Below are 16,660 nucleotides of genomic sequence, written 5' to 3'. Positions count from 1 at the left end.
AGCCCTCTCTAAGCGGTTTACAGAGTCAGCATATTGCCCCCAACAATCCGGGTCCTCATTTTATCCACCTCGGAAGGATGGAAGGCTGAGTCAACCCTGAGCCGGTGAGATTTGAACAGCCGAACTGCAGAACTGCAGTCAGCTGAAGTAGCCTGCAGTGCTGTATTTAACCACTGCGCCACCTCGTGTGCCCACTCAGAATTTTGCCCCCTGCCAAATTCTAAAAGATCCACCAAGGTCTCATGCTTTTCTTGGAAACTGAGACAGAAGCAAACATGAAAATGGATGGAACACCAGATTACTGTAATGAGATCTTCATATGCCTGTTTGATTCCTCACACGCATGCACACATACCAAGCCCCCAACCAAGCCAGCTCACTGAAAGCTAGGGAAAAATCTCTACAAAAATGCATATTTTTGCGAACGCGATATGGAAGAAAGCATTCCATTTGTGGAAATTATTTGCAGATTTGATGTATGTTTGCTAAGATGGCAAACAGGAGGGGTTGGAAGAAGCCACATACTGAGATTGTTAGAAGTCATTGTTGCAACCTATTTCTATGCAACAGCTACAGTAGAATTCAGCCAATAGATGGCAGTATTTACAAGTTTGGATCTAAGTAGTGTTTCATGTTACAGAAAAATAGTTGAGCTGTAAAGCACATGGTGACTGTGCTCTTTGCTCTGTTTGGTGCTTTATCGAAACAGAATTTCTAACAGAGATGCATACCAATTTTTAGGGCTATCTTAAAAATGGGGTGGGGAGGAACTGAAGGTGAAAGATTTGTAAAAGGAAAAAACCCAGTACCTGTCGAAAAAAAATTAGGATTTGAGAAAATGAGGAGCTGAGAGAAATAAAATTGATATAGTACTTCCCCACACTTTTCCTCCCTTCTCTGCCTCTTCCTGTCTTCAAGATGTTAGAAGCAAGCGCTGCTCACCCATCCATTTCTGAATAAAACTACCTTTTAGTTCAAATATAGGTAGTCCTCGACTTAAGACAGCAATTGAGCCCAGAATTCAAGTTGTAAGTCATGCTGGTCGTTAAGTGAGTCATCATGTGACCCCACCCAATTTTTACGACCTTAAAAGTTAGCAACAGCATCGTTAACTGAATCCCGCTTCCCGCGCTTGACTTTGCTTGTCAGAAGGTCGCAAAAGGGGATCACACCATTTTGGGACACTGCAACCGTCATAAATATGAGCCCGTTGCTAAGTGCCTCAATTTGATCACGTGACTATGGGGATACTACAACGGTCGCAAGTGTGGGAAAAAAGCCATAGGACCCTTTTTCCAGGGCCGTTCTAACTCTAAACGGCCCCAGAACGAACTGAAAGAGCCAAGGTGGCGCAGTGGTTAAATGCAGCACTGCAGGCTACTGCTAGATCAGCAGGTCAGCGGTTCAAATCTCACCGGCTCAGGGTTGACTCAGCCTTCCATCATTCCGAGGTGGGTAAAATGAGGACCCAGATTGTTGGGGGCAATATGCTGACTCTCTGTAAACCGCTTAGAGAGGCCTGAAAGGCCTATGAAGCAGTATATAAGTCTACTATTGCTATATAAGTCTACTGCTATTGTTGTTAAGTCGAGGACTATCAGTCACAACTCACAACTTGACTGGGACCCAGAAGTCTCCAAGGGCAGCCCCGCACAGAGCGAATTGCAGTAATCCAACGCTAAGGCGCTAAAATGGTATGGGAAGGAAGAGTGCGAGCAAAGAACACCTATGTGTGTTGTAAGTGCACTCTCTCTCTTTCTCAGTCTCTCTCTCTCTCACACACACATAGACACACTCACTCAAAGCCACCTAGTCCGAGAGAAACTACAGTCTGGGTGAGAAGCAAAAGGTCAGGAGGGCCTGTTCCCGTCAAGGCTTGTTCTCCTCCCCTTGGGAATTACTGCTGCGGCTGCAATGGGTCGGCTCCTGCAGAGGTGGGGTTTCCTCCTGTTCTCTCCCCCCCTCCCTCCCCCTCTTGGGGTTGTTGGCACGCAGCTTCCCTATTCAGGAGGTGCGTCCTGGCGACGCCATCTCAGCTGCTACCGCATCTCTGAAGGGCTCCACCGGCTGGCCGGCTCTCCTGGAAGAGTTGGGGAGGGTGAGTTGGGAAAAAAAACATCCATCCAGGGTGGGGAAGATGCTGGGCACTGCCAGCCACTTGATCCCATGCAGCCACGCCACCCGGAGAAGGAAGGAAAATTCAGATAGACCTCGACCGCAATGTGGGCCAAAATTTCATGACGTGACTTTGCAACTGTCGTAAATACGGGGTGGTTGACAAGCCATTTTGATCATGGGACCATAAGGATGCTGCGACGGTGAAAGGTGAAAAAAAGCCATAAGCCGCTCTTTTTCTGTAGCTTCCCCAAACTTTGGCTTCTATTTGCATTTCATCTTACAATCCCCTTTCATAAAAATATCATTTTAAGAAAGGAAAGAAGCCCGTACGGAGTCAAAAGCACTTCTATCCAAATAAACCTTTTTGGAAATTCAGCGGTGCAAAGCAAAATCTGTCGGGGGGGGGGGGGAGGAATGAGAGGAAGGGAATTTGGCACCGGCCTGAGTTGGCATAGGATGCCAGGAAACAAGGTGAGAGCCAGCCATTTCATTTCATTTCATTTGGCTTTTTTTTATGCAGGGCTCTGCATACACTTTCCTTCCTTCCTTTTTAAATTGTTCCTTTCTTTCCCGTTGGTTCCTGTTCTGTCCCGTTTGAGGGAAACGCCCCGGGGAACACCTTCCATTCAGCGCAACATTAATAGAGCCTTTGGACCTTTGGGATACTGGGAACATAAATCACAGGTTCTTCTTTGGACTTTTCAAAAAAGCGAAACAAAAGCCGGCAGTCTGAATGGCAGGTTTGCCAAAGGGCAGGTCGCCCCTCGGTGTTTTTTCTCTCTTTTCTCTCTCTTTTTCTCTCTTTCTGTCCCTCCTATCAAACGGAGTGTGGCAGAGTGCTGAGAATGTATTTATTTTACACCATCTTTATTGTTTTTTTTACACACAACTCACAACAACAACCTTGTGAGGTGCGTTCGGCTGTAAGAGAGGGACTAAAGTGAAGGTCACCCAATTGGCTCTGAGACCTAAGGCAGGACTGGAGCCAAAGTCACCCAGATGATTTCATGCGTAAGGTGGGACTAGAACTCACCATCGCCTGGTGATTGACCCAAAGCCACCCCAGATGATTTTCATGCATAAGGTGAGACTAGAACTCATCATTGCCTGGTGATAGGACCAAAATCACCCAGTGGGCTTTCATGCCTAAGGCAGTACTAGAACTCACTGTCGCCTGGAGAGTGAACCAAAGTCAAGCAGATGGTTTTCATGGCTAAGGGGTGACTAGAACTCATTGTCTCCTGGTGATTGGCCCAAAGTCTCCCAGCCGGCTTTCATACCTAAGGCAGAACTAGAACTCACAGTCTCCTGCCTTCCAGGGATCTCTTGCAAGTGTGCTTTTTGCACTCAAAAGAGAGAGAGAGAGAGACTTTTATGGCAGCTACCACGAGGCTTGGTCTCATCAGAAAGGATTAACGGCTTGACAACCCGTGATCCATTTTGGAGTTCTTCCCAAAAATTAGTTTCATGACTCAATGCTGGGCCCTTCCTTTCTTCCATACCGTGAGCTGACCGACAAATTCCAATAACAACAAAAACAGGAGCAAGAATAGAGCAGTTAAACCCACGCTATCATTCAAGGAATTGCCCAAGTGTAACAGTATAAGGACTTTGGGCAAAATACAATTCTTAGCTGCGCTCCAAGGCCAGCGCTGAAGGATTAACAGCTGAGTTCAGCAGTTGACTGAATATTTCTTGAATGACACAACAGTGCCACCTGCGGGCATTTCCCAGGTCCTGATACTCTCACCGGGAAATGAAAGGGTGGACTTTCAATCAGAATAGAGCTGGAAGGGACGTTGGAGGTCTTCTATCTAATCCAACCCCATTAAGCAGGAGACCCTATATCAGGGGTGTCAAACTTGATTTCATTGAGGGCCACATCAGAGTTGTGTTTGACCTCGGGGGACTGGGTGGGCATGGCCAGCTTGATGTCACTTGTGTCCGGGGTGTGTGTGTTTCTGGTGTTCCAAGCACTCACAGCTCTCCCAAGTTCCATTTTCACTGGCAGAGGATTGCAGGAGGCCGTTGCAGCTGAAAATGGAGCTCATGAAGGTTGCGTGCAGCCATCCCAATCTCCGTATTCAATGGCAGAGGCACCGTGGGCCGGTCCTTCGCTGTTTGCAGGGCAGCCCCAGGGCCAAATCTAAGCAGCCCGCAGGCTGGATCCGGGCCCCGGACCTTGAGTTTCACACCCTTCCCCTATACCATTTCACACAAGTGGCTGTCCAGCCTCTTCAAAGTGACAATAAAGTTATTCTAAGCCTAGGTTTCTTCTTAAAAACCTCCAGTGATGAAGTACCCACAACTTCTGATGGCAGGAATCTGTTCTACGGGTTAATTGTTCTCACTTTTACTTGGAATAACAGTTGGAAGGTACCTTTTAAGCCATCTAATCCAACTCCCTGTCAAGCAGGAGAACCTACATCATTTCAGACAAGTGGCTCTCCAGTCTCTTCTTAAAAACCTTCAGTGATGAAGCGCCCACAACTTCTGGAGGCAACTTCTGTTCCACTGGTTAATTGTTCTCACTGTTAGGAAGTTTCTACTTAATTCTAGGTTGATTCTCTCCTGGATTAGTTTCCATCTGTTGTTTCTTGCCTTGCCTTCTAGTGCTTTCGAAAATAAGTTGTACCCCTCTTCTTTGTGGCAGTCCCTCAAGTTTTATAAAGCGATATTAATACATCATATGATCTTGACTCTATGACTCTGTTTATACAACCAATGATTGTATTAGCTTTCTTGGCAGCTGCCGCACACTGCTGGCTCATATTTAGAACAGAATAGAATAACAGAATTGGAAGGGCCCTTGGAGGTCTTCTAATCCAACCTCCTGCCCAGGCAGGAAACCCTATACGGTTTCAGACAAATGGCAACATCTTTTTTAAAACATCCAGTGTTGGAGCATTCACAACTTCTGGAGGCAAGTTGGTCCACTGACTAATTGTTCTGTCAGGAAATTTATCCTTAGTTCTAAGTTGCTTCTCTCGATTAATTTCTACCCATTGCTTCTTGTTCTGCCTTCAGGTGCTTTGGAGAATAGTTTGACTCCCTCTTCTTTGGGACAGCCCCTGAGATATTGGCAGACTGCTATCATGTCTCCCCTAGTCCTTCTGGACATTAAACTAGACATTCCCAGTTCCTGCAACCGTTCTTCATGTTTTAGCCTCCAGTCCCCTAATCCTCTTTGTTGCTCTTCTCTGCACTTTTTCTAGAGTCTCCACATCTTTTTTACATCTCAAAACTGAATGCAGTATTCCAAGTGTGGCCTTACCAAGGCATTTAAGTGATCGTCCACTAGGATTCCAATGTCCGTCTCTCAGTTTCTGTTTTTGAGTCAGGACTTGATCATTTCATTTGTACTATTGTAAATAGAGTTGGAATGGACCTTGGAGATATCTAGTATAACTCCCTCCTCAAGCAGGAGACTCTATAACATTCTGGACAAATAGCTGTGCAATTTCTCCAGTGATGGAGCACCCATAAGGTGTGAAGGCCCAGTGATTAAGGCCCAGTGATCCACTCATTAGTTGTTCTCTCTTCTTAGTTTTAGGTTGCTTCTCTCTTTGAGAGATCTCCATCTATTACTTCTTATCCTGCCTTCTGGTGTTTTGGAGAATAGCTCGAACCCGTCTTCTCTGTGACAGCCTCTCAAATATTGGTATACTCTCGTGTCATCCCTAATCCTTTTTGTTGGACTAAAATCCGTTCCAAATTTCTAATTTATCATGATAACATCATGAATCAACCATCCCTTAAAACTATATCCGGGTTTGCGGGAATACCATCCCGAAAATTGAGAGATGAAAGGAGATAACCACAAACAACAGAAAAGGAAAGGAAGAGAGGAGGGGAACGGAGAGGGAAGGAAGGAAGAGGAAAGGAGAGGAAGGATGGAAGGGATAGAAAGAGAAGAAGAGAGGGTAGGAAGGGGAAGAAGATAGGAGTAGGGGAGAGGTAAGGGAGGAAGGGAAGGGAGAGGAGGAAGAAAGTAGAGAAGGGAGGGAGGGAGAAAAGAAAGGAAAAGTAGGATGGTGATAATGCAAAATAAGTCTATTGGATGGTAAACGAAGCAACCCAGAAATAATAATTTAACTTTTTATATGGAAAAACAAATGTGTAAAAGTGATAAATATAAATAAGAATCACAATGTATACCTGTAACTGTAAGTAAGAGAATAAAAATATAAAAAAACTTTTTTTTAAAAAAATGAATCAACTATCCCAGTCCTTGATAGACCAAAGTTGTTTTCTTCTCATCTCAAGCTAATGAGACACCAACTGAAATTTCAAGGTCAAAGGACTAATAGTTAGCATGATGAAGCAGGTGAGGTGATCCGATACCAGAGGATGTGATTGTCAGTCGTCTGTTGCGGCTGAGTCACAAGTTGATGGCTTTTTGGGTTGCCCATGTCCTTCTACCCCAAAGGGATTGACTGGTCCACCCAGATGATTAATGGAAAGTGACGGGTTGCTGAGAAAGGTTGGGTTATTTCCTGAGGATCCGGTGGGGCAGTTTGACTCCAGCCTTTGTCGCTGCCTACAATGAGTTGTAACAAAGGTTTTGGGTCAAATGATTCCATGTGACTTATTGTGTGTCACTCGATTGTTGGAAGAAATATCCATCTGGTTCAGTTCCAAGTGGGGAGAGAGACTCTGGAAACATGAAGGCTGTTTGGGAAGATGGTTTATTGATGAAGGAGAACCATATGGGTTTGAGGTCCTGGGTAGCTGACCACACGGAGTGGAGAATGAGGGTTATTTATACCTTCTGAGCTTTAAACTTGAGCTTCCTGTTCCTGTGCAAGAGCATGTATTCTATTGGCTGTCGTAGAAGCCATAGCTAACTTTGTAGGTTTTGATGCAATGAAGGGGCTTGTTGGGAAATTCCTATTGTTGTCTTACCTTTGCTGTTCAGAATATCCTGTCTTGAATGGATTACCAAATCTGAATTTCTAAAAGTTGTTCCCTTAAGTTTCTTCTTAGGGCAGAGAGCTGAGGCTCCGAGTTTCTAGAGTTTCGAAACATGTTCCTCCTTTGGGGAAAATATAATATTCTGGCTTTAATATCTCTCAAAATACTTTATTCTTCTAGGAGGGGTGGGTGCTAACTTTCTACATGTTGGTTCTCCAAGCTCTGGAGATGAAGCATCAGAAGAGCACTGTTAGGAAAAGTAAAGAGTAATTCTGACTTGATGTGAATAACAGCTCCGATTCTGGATTACACTGTGGTATAATAGAGGTGAAACAATAGAATATTTACAGTTCAGGATTGGACAGTTGTTGTGGCCTGTCAGTGGAGCTGGCAGCAGATTCGGACAGGGAGGAGGTTGGGGAGGAACATGGGCCAGTCCTGGAGGCTGGGGAAGGCTCTGATGAGGACTCTGTGTCGGAGGCAGAAAGGGGGCCAAGGCCATCTGACAGTGATCAGCTGCCTTCGGAGTCAGAGATCAGTGAGGCAGAAAAACAGCTGGAGCCTGTTTCTGGTGTGTGCATGTGCAGAGTTGCCAGAGGAAGGGAACAGCTAAAGAACAGGGGTCGACTTGGGAGTAAGGTGGATGGTGAATGGCCCCTCCCAGAGGGAATAAAAGAGGAGGACAGTTGAGTGGAGTTTGCAGGAGACAATTAGTTGGCTTCATTGGTTCACGACTCTCCGAGACTCCTTGCCAAATTTTGCAGATCTCAGCCTGGCAGCTCTCCAAGCCAGATAAGGTCTGTGACTGTAAATCCTCCCTTGAAAGATTTTGCTGGATGTGAATGAGCAGAATTCACTGTAAATTAATAAAGGGTTTTCTTGTTGGGACAAGAAGTTTGCTTCAGGCCTAGGTCAGAACAGTGGTGGAGTCCAACCATTCCCACCAACATTTGCAGAATCCTGTGGTTATGTGACTGCAATTTGTGATATTTTTTGCCGTTTTCGTGGTCTCTGGACAAGATCCAGTTCTGGAGAAGGCTGAAATGCTGGAAATTTGCAACGAAAGAGGATGACCAACAGCCAGGTGGATAAACTCAGTTGCCATGGTGACGGGTGGACCCTTGGAAGATTTGAAGGACCAGGTTAGGAAATCTGCATACAGGTAGCCTTCGACATTCCTTTAGTGGCCATTCCAAGTTACAGCAGCATTGGAAAAAGTGACGCGTGACCCTCTTCCAGTTACAACCGTTGTAGAATCACATGATCAAAATTCAGGTGCTTGGCAACTGACTCATATTTATGACGGCCACTGTCCCAAGGTCATGTGACCTCCTTTTGAAAAAGCTTCTGACAAGCCAAGTTACCGCCTTGACAAGGCAGATGGTAAAATGGGGCAAGATTCACTTAACAAATGTCTCATTTACCGACAGAAATGTTGGGCTCAGCTGCAGCCATAGGTCGAGGACTAGCTGTACCAGGCAATGGTGACTGGATGGCATATATAATCCATCACCAATCTTCTTCTCGGACTAGAGAGAGAGACCCAACTGGCAGGATTAGAACTCACGCCCACCTTGGGATCTTAACCCATAGGCGGAACGAAAGGCCCACAGACTCTTTTGCAGGCCAAGCTAACGGTTGTTAACGGTCCGTTCTGCAAAAATTTAAAAGGGGGTGGGGGTGGTCGCAAGAGAAAGACCTGACTAACAATACTCCCGCCTGCAGAAGCCGCCGAGAATGCTGGGATTCGGAGTCCGTTCCTCAATGTCTAAGCCTAAACCGCCTCCCCAGCGGGACTGCAGTTCCCGAAAGGCTTTGCGAAGCGAGCGAACAGGTGCGGCGCGCGCGGCGCTCTGGGAGGGGCGGGGCGCCTGCAGGGGAGCCGAACTCCGTTTCCCAGCATGCCTTGGGCGGGCGACCCAAAACGGAAGAGGCGTTGCCGTGGTCACCGAAGGCAAGCTCGCCCGCCTCTCCGCCGCGGCTCAGCCGGCAGCGTCCCGGGGACGGAGCTTCCTCGCCTGCCTCCCTCCCTCCTCCCCGGGGCCAGAGCGCGGAGCGGAGAGCCGGCGCCATGGGCGGGGAGGAGGAGGAGGTCCTGCGCATCGCCAAGCGGCTCGACAAGATGGTCGCCAAGAAGAGCGTGGTGAGTGGGGGGCACCGCCGCCACCCGCCGCCGCCGCCGCCTTCCCGGCCCGCGGAGGAGCCCGTCCGGAGGCCCGCCCTGCACCACCGCCGCCTCCTCCGACAACTCCCGTTGCTTGGCCGTCTCCAGTTTCTCCAGAGGAAAACCCCCCAGTCCATCCTCGCCGCTGCCATGGCAACGCCCGCGCCGCATCGCCTGGAGAACGGGCCCCGCCCAGGACGGCCTCTTGGCCCCGCCTCCCCGCCGCGATTTAAATAATTTAACCGTTGGCCACGCCCTCGCTCTTGCCGTGAAGCGCCCGTGGTCCCGCCCACTGCTTTAGCGCTTCGCCCGCCCCTTTGAAGTCACGCCCTCCTCCCTGCTCGCCGCAGCCTTGGCTGCCCGCCTTCACCGTCCGATTGTTACTCCTCGCGCCCGCCCGCGTCCTTTTTTTTATTTTTATGGGTGTGTGTGAATCCATAGGGCGCTTTAAGGGAAAGAATGGGCCGTGTTGGGAATCCTGCCTCCTCATTTATTTGCTTGTTTCCAGATTCCTTTGAGTTGATCTCGATTCCCAGGGGATGATGCTTGTCTTTAAAAAACTGTTCCCCCCCCCCCCCCGGAGGTTTTTGACATTTTGGCTGGGATTTCCTGGTGGTCTCCCATCCAAGGAGCAAGCCCATCAGATCCAGCTTCATTGTTTTTGAGCCAATCCGAACTTGACCCCGGGGTTGCCACCTGCTTGAAAGCAAAGAGAGAGGCTTCCTCAAGCTGCTAATGACAGGTGGTTAAGGTGGCGCAGTGGTTAAATGCAGCACTGCAGGCTACTGCTAGATCAGCAGGTCAGCGGTTCAAATCTCACCGGCTCAGGGTTGACTCAGCCTTCCATCCTTCCGAGGTGGGTAAAATGAGGACCCAGATTGTTGGGGGCAATATGCTGACTCTCTGTAAACCGCTTAGAGAGGCCTGTAAGGCCTATGAAGCGGTATATAAGTCTACTGTTATTGCTATCCTTGTACAGGTAGTCCTCGACTTAACGACCACAGTTGAGCCCAAACTTTATGTTGCTAAGTGAGAAATTTGTTAGCAGTAGCATTTAAGGCTTGTATACCGCTTCACTCTGCTTTGCAGCCCTCTCTGAGCGGCTTACAGAGTCAGCATCTTTCCCCCAACAATCTGGGTCCTTAAGTGAGCTTTGCTCCATTTTACGACCTTCCTTGCCACAGCTGTTAAGTGAATCGCTGCAGTTGATAAATTAGTAACCTGGCTGTTAAGTGAATCCAGCTTCCCCATTGACTTTGCTTGTCAGAAGGTCCGTAGCCTTGGGACACTGCAACCGTCATAAATACGAACCAGTTGCCAAGCATCCGAAAGTAAATTACGCGACCCTGGGATGCTGCAACGGTCATAAGTGTGAAAAATGGTCACAAGTCCCTTTTTTCAGGGCTGTTGTAACTTCAAACGGTCACTGAACAAACTCTTGTAAGTCAAGGACTATCTTTATTTTATTTCTCTGGCGGGGGGGGGACATACACTATATTGACAAAAGTATTCGCTCACAACTGCTTCTGATTATGTGGATGGGTGAGCAAATACTTTTGGCAATTTAATGTAACTTTCCAAAAAAATCTACAATAGATAGCCATGCCTAGCCAATTTTGGCTGGTCTCAGAAGAGAAACGAGGTTGGCTAATATTTGGATCGGAGACTGCCAGAAAAAACAAGGGCTGTAAGATTCATTGGGGAGTGGGGGGGGGGGATCACAAAAAAAATAAATAACAGTATTGATTTATAATCATAATTGGGACCAGAATTGTGAAGTGAGGAGGTGGTGAAATAATTGCACCTGATTTTATGACCTTTTTTTTGGCTACAGTTGGTAAATGAATCACTGCTGTTGCAAAGTGAATCAAAGTTGGGTTCCTCCCCCCCCCCTCAATTTTGCTTCCCGAAAGCCAACTGGGAAGGTCACAAACGGCAACGATATGACCAAGCCCCCGAGTTTTGTTCACATGACTTTGGGGATGCTGTGATGGTCACAAGTGTGAGGACTGGCCATAAGTCACTTTTTCTAGCGCTGTTGTTAATAGCAGTTAGCAGTTAGACTTATATGCCGCTTCATTGGGCTTTCAGCCCTCTCTAAGCGGTTTACAGAGTCAGCATATCGCCCCCCACAGTCTGGGTCCTCATTTCACCCACCTTGGAAGGATGGAAGGCTGAGTCAACCTTGAGCCGGTGAGATTAGAACCGCTGAACTTCAGATAACAGTCAGCTGAAGTGGCCTGCAGTACTGCACCCTAACCACTGCGCCACCTCGGCTCTTTTAACTTGGAACCGTCGCTAAACAAATGGCTGTAAGTCAAGGACTACTTCTGAGCTGTTATTAAGGAACCACCAACACTCACAGGGCAAGCCACTAGTCTATAAAAAGAGAGCAAACACCACTCCTTATTAGCACTGATGATATTACCTAGTTGGGTAATGAAACGTCTGCAAGCAAATAACCAAGCTTGGAGACCACAAGTGACCCCACTGATAAAAAGTCCTTGGAAACCTACAACTTTGTTCTAATTTGAAAGCTTAAGTTAGGCAACCACAGTTGGATTTTTCTTTTGTTTCATATAATATTATTTCCATTGATATTTGGTATATTTTGACCGAACTGACTTTTTCCATTCCTATACTGTATCCCCCTCTCTGTTTGATTGGCCCTCTAATTCTGCTTAGACTTCTGAATATGAGCCCCTTTTCTACGCATACGTCACCGCATCAAAACGATTTAACAATTTGTTATTGGATGTCTCTTAACTTGTGGAATTTCTTTTTATTTTTGAGGAAGGGGCAATGGATTTGCTGAAGGAACTGAAAAGTATGCCGATAACCCTGCATTTACTACAGGTAAACCATAAGGTTGACTATCTCTTGACTTCTAATGTATTCTCAATTTCTCTAGAGCAGTGTTTCTCAACCTTGGCGACTTTAAGTCCTGTGGACTTCAACTCCCAGAATCCCCCAGCCAGCGAGAGCTGGCTGGGGGATTCTGGGAGTTCAAGTCCACAGGACTTAAAGTCGCCAAGGTTGAGAAACACTGCTCTAGACGTCTTAATGTATTATACTTTGGAAAAGATTAATACTTGATCATAAACGAAGACCTGTACAGATAGTCCTCGAGTTATGACCACAATTGAGCCCAAAATTTATGCTTTGGGCCTTGCCCCATTTGCTAAGTGAGAAATTTGTTGAGTTTGGCCCCATTTTACAACTTTTCTCGCCACCTTTGTTAAGTGAATCACTGCCGTTGTTAAATTAGCAACACGGTTGTTGAGTGAATCTGCTTTCTCCATTTGACTTTGCTTGTCAGAAGGTCGCAAAAAGGGAATCACGTGACTCTGGGACACTGCAACCGTCATAAATGTGAGTCAGTGGTCAAGCATCTGAATATAAATCCCGTAACCAGAGGGAGGCTGCAGTGGTATGAAAAATGGTCATAAGTCACTTTTTTCAGTACCATTGCAACTTCGAATGGTCACTGAGTGAAATATTGTAAGTTGAGGACTGCCTGTACTGTCTATCCATTTCCTGTGCTTTACCTAAATTTACCTAAATACCTCGCTCCACTATCTAATATCAATACGCTTCAAAACCCGTTTCCAATTTATTAAGAAAGCCATGTTGGCACATCTGGGAAAACAATTGTGATTTGGTGTCCCATGGCAGGAAAATTAAATCCAGGATACGATTTATAAAGTAAAGAGTTGTAAAGTTGCTTTGTGAGATTAGTGCAGATTGCCAAATACAAACATGGAAACAAGGAAAAATGATGGCAGAAGGCTGCCTAATACTCACTCCACCCCCTTTGAGTTTTTTTAAAATTTTTAATTTTATTTTTTGTTGGATGATGGCCATGTATTTATCCCAAGATATTTAAATTTAGTTACGTAATTATGTTTGACTCACTACCTCCACTGGAAGTTGGTTTCAAGTTTCCACTACTCTTACTATGTCCTCGACGTACGACCACAATTGAGCCCAGGATTTATGTGGTTAAGTGAGAATTTGTTAAATGAGCTTTGCCCCATTTTATGACTTTTCTTGCCACAGTCGTTAAGTGAATCACTGCAGTTGATAAGTTAGTAATCTGGTTGTTAAGTGAATCTGACTTCCCCATGGGCTTTGCTGGTCTGAAAGTTGCAAAAAGGAATCACATGACCCTGGGATGCTGCAACGGTCATAAGTATGAGCCAGTTGTCAAGCATCCCAATTTTGATCACGTGACCATGGAGATGTTGCAATGGCTGTAAGTGTGAAAAAAGGTCATAAGTCACCCGGTATTTATTTATAGGGGGAAATGTCTGGACCAAACGTAATTTCTAATGTTGGATTTTCCCCCTTACCAGAGCGAGCCTCTTTGTGGAGAACTGTGAAGCTGTTACCATGGTGGCTCCACTGTGCTGTACAGTAGAAACCATTTTACAGCAGTACAGCAGAAGCCATTTTAAGGCACAACAGGCTGTATCTTAACAGAACACACACCCCGAGGGGTGCTAGGGGTGTCTTACCCCAATATTATTTTTCTTCAGAGAGTAAGTCATCTGTGTACTAAGCTTGCTTGAAATTGTTCGAGGCGTTCCAGAGTTATGCTGGAACATTCACACATGCACACACACAGAGCCATTGAGGTAGAGATCGATAGAAAGATACTGCCATCTAGAAAAATAGCCTATGGCTTAACCTTAACTTACAGTTTGGGCAGTCTTCCCTTGGCTTGAAGAATTTAATCTTCATTGAAACTGTCAGGGTTCCAAATAGCATCCAAAATTAAATCAGAGTCCAAGGCAAAGTATTGCTCAAAGTTCCAATTTATTAAGAGAGCCATGTTGGCACATCTGAGAAAACCCGAATCTGAAAACTTCCCAGTTTTCCCCACCCAGTTGATAGTTCAAGATCTTGCCCCCACATCCACAAGTCCATCACATGGTCCATCCTCCCACTGCCATTCTGCAGTTTCCACCCATCCAGTTTCGGTCAGGTGCAGAGGTGCCAAGACAAAGGATGACCTTGGCTTTCTAGAAAGAGTTTTGTTTTGGCTACATAGCATCTAACTCCTTACAATCCCCCCTCCCATTTTCTCACAATAGAAAAGGGCATAGTAGAATAATAGAAAATGTGGCAGGCCAAAGATCCAAGAGAAATATGGCTGCAGGCCTGACAGAAACCTGGCTAGTTTGGGGGCCAATCGCTTCTCCGTTTGATATTTTGCAGTCTACCCGAATCGGGATGTCTGTGAACGCCCTTCGGAAGCAAAGCACAGATGAAGATGTAATTGCACTCGCCAAGTCGCTTATCAAGGCTTGGAAGAAACTCCTAGGTAAGAAATAGGCGTGTTGTAGGTAAGTCAAATAATAAAAAAACACGTTGCAGAATAAATCAAGATACACCTCCTTTTGGTTTTGAGCAACATCATGCTGGTGCAGAATGCGAAGGCTGGAATTGCATCCCTTTCCCTGTGCAGGTAGTCCTCAACTTAGGCAACAGTTTATTTAGTGACCGTTCAAAGTCACAGCGGCATTGATCTGGGTCACGTGATCTGCTTTTGCGACCCCTTACAAGCAGAGTCAGTGGGGAAGCCAGGTTCACTTAACAGCCATGTTACTCACTTAACAAATGCAGCGGTTCGCTTAACCACTGTGGCAAGCAAAGCCGCAAAATGGAGCAAACTCGCTTAACAAATGTTTCACCTAGCAGCATAAATGTTGCGCTCAGTTGTGGTCGTGACTCTAGGACTATCTGTAGAGGTTTTATCACACCATGGTTTCTTGTTGTTAGTTGTGAAGTTGTGTCCGATCCATTGAAAGCCCATGGACCATGTTCCTCCAGGCCTTCCTGTACTCTACCATACCCCGAAGTCCATTTAAGCCCACGCCTATTGCTTCAGTGACTCCATCCAGCCACCTTCTTCTCTGTCGTCCCCCTCTTTTTTTGCCCTTCATCGTTCCCAGCATTAGGCTCTTCTCCAGGAAGACCTCCAAGGTCCCTTCCAACTCTGCTATTGTATTATATGGTATTGTATTGTACATTGCTGTAAACTCCCAGAATGCCCCAATCCTAACGAACCTTGATGAATTCCTAATTCTACTACTTTCTTTGTACTAAATCCATGAATACAGGTAGTTTTTAAGTGAATCATTGCATTTGATAAGTAGCAATAGCAATAGCAGTTAGACTTATATACCATGGGGCTTTCAGCCCTCTCTAAGCGGTTTACAGAGTCAGCATATTGCCCCCAACAATGATCCGGGTCCTCATTTTACCCACCTCGGAAGGATGGAAGGCTGAGTCAACCCTGAGCCGGTGAGATTTGAACAGCCGAACTGCAGAACTGCAGTCAGCTGAAGTAGCCTGCAGTGCTGCATTTAACCACTGCGCCACCTCGGCTCTTAAGGTTAAGTGAACCTGGCTTCCTCCTTGCCTTTGCTTGTCAGAAGGTTCACAAAAGCGGGTCACATGATGACCCCGGGACACCGCAACCGTCATAAATATGAAACACTTGCCAAGCCTCTGATTTTTGATTGTGTGACCATGGGAGTGCTGCAACAGGTCATAACTTTGAAAAACGGTCCGAAGTCACATTTTTTTCAATGCCGCTGTAACTTTGACTGGTCACTAAATGAACTGTTGTAAGTAGAGGACTACTAATACTGAGATTCATGGCTGCTATCTTGATAATGACTTATTACCAACAATTTTACTTCCAGATTAAATTTGGAGTTCAATTTTTGTTGAACGCCGCGGGTCAAAAAAAAACCAAACCCAATAAAAATTATGCATCTTCCAAAAGTCAAAACAATCAAACATGAACAGCTTCAGGTCCAAACAGAGGACAGGATAAATATGTAGGAACCCAGCCCTGACCCTGAATTTTCCCCAGCTAGATCTCTTTTGAGAAGTAACAACAATTTCCAGTAAAATGATGTAGCTAGAACTGGATTATTTTCCTGGCAAAAGCTGGTTTGTTGCGCGTTCTTTTAATTGCCAAAAAAAATAGCATCCTCTCTCCATCGTTGTCCATGTCATGACAGATGTTCTTCTAAGCTTCCTCAGGTGTTAAACAAACCTAGAAACATGGACCATGCTGTTCATCTACTGCTTTGGGGGCCAACTGCCTCAGAAGAAGACCCTATGACCAAGGAACGAGCCGTCCTAGAACCCCACTTCGAGGCACGCGACCCACGGCTTCCTTATGGCGACTTCATTCTTTACTGCTTGTCCTTCTTCCTCCTTAACTCTGTCCAGATGCTTCCGAAGATAAGAGAGATGAGAAGAAGAAGAGTTCTCTGGCAGCCTCTTCTTCAAAAGAGACCGGGGATTCACGAGATCAAAGGTAATCCTTAGCCAGAGATAGTGGTATTGTACTGGTTGCCCACCCAAGTTTTGTTTCAAATGCTTATTTAATTCATAACCCACCTTTATTATTTGGAGAGGGAGGGAGACAGAGCGCGCTTTTAT

At 46.0% G+C, this 16,660-nt stretch overlaps 1 protein-coding gene across 1 annotated transcript in view; it reads left to right on the top strand.

The window, feature by feature from the left end:
* Positions 1 to 8,979: 8,979 nt before the first annotated feature.
* Positions 8,980 to 16,660, top strand: part of TCEA2 (transcription elongation factor A2) — a 28,250-nt gene continuing 20,569 nt past the window's right edge. Inside the window, 4 exon segments of the mRNA XM_087720608.1 lie at positions 8,980 to 9,175; positions 11,990 to 12,052; positions 14,417 to 14,522; positions 16,448 to 16,535. Of these exon segments, the coding sequence (XP_087576734.1) occupies positions 9,104 to 9,175; positions 11,990 to 12,052; positions 14,417 to 14,522; positions 16,448 to 16,535 (329 nt within the window). The 5' untranslated portion in view covers positions 8,980 to 9,103.

This window comes from Thamnophis sirtalis, unplaced genomic scaffold (assembly GCF_051295495.1).
Source record: "Thamnophis sirtalis isolate CommonGarterSnake01/CBP01778 unplaced genomic scaffold, rThaSir2_p1.2 scaffold_7, whole genome shotgun sequence".
Taxonomy (NCBI): Eukaryota; Metazoa; Chordata; class Lepidosauria; order Squamata; family Natricidae; genus Thamnophis; species Thamnophis sirtalis.
Note: the sequence above shows the minus strand (reverse complement) of the source record. Positions and strands in the feature narration are given on the sequence as shown.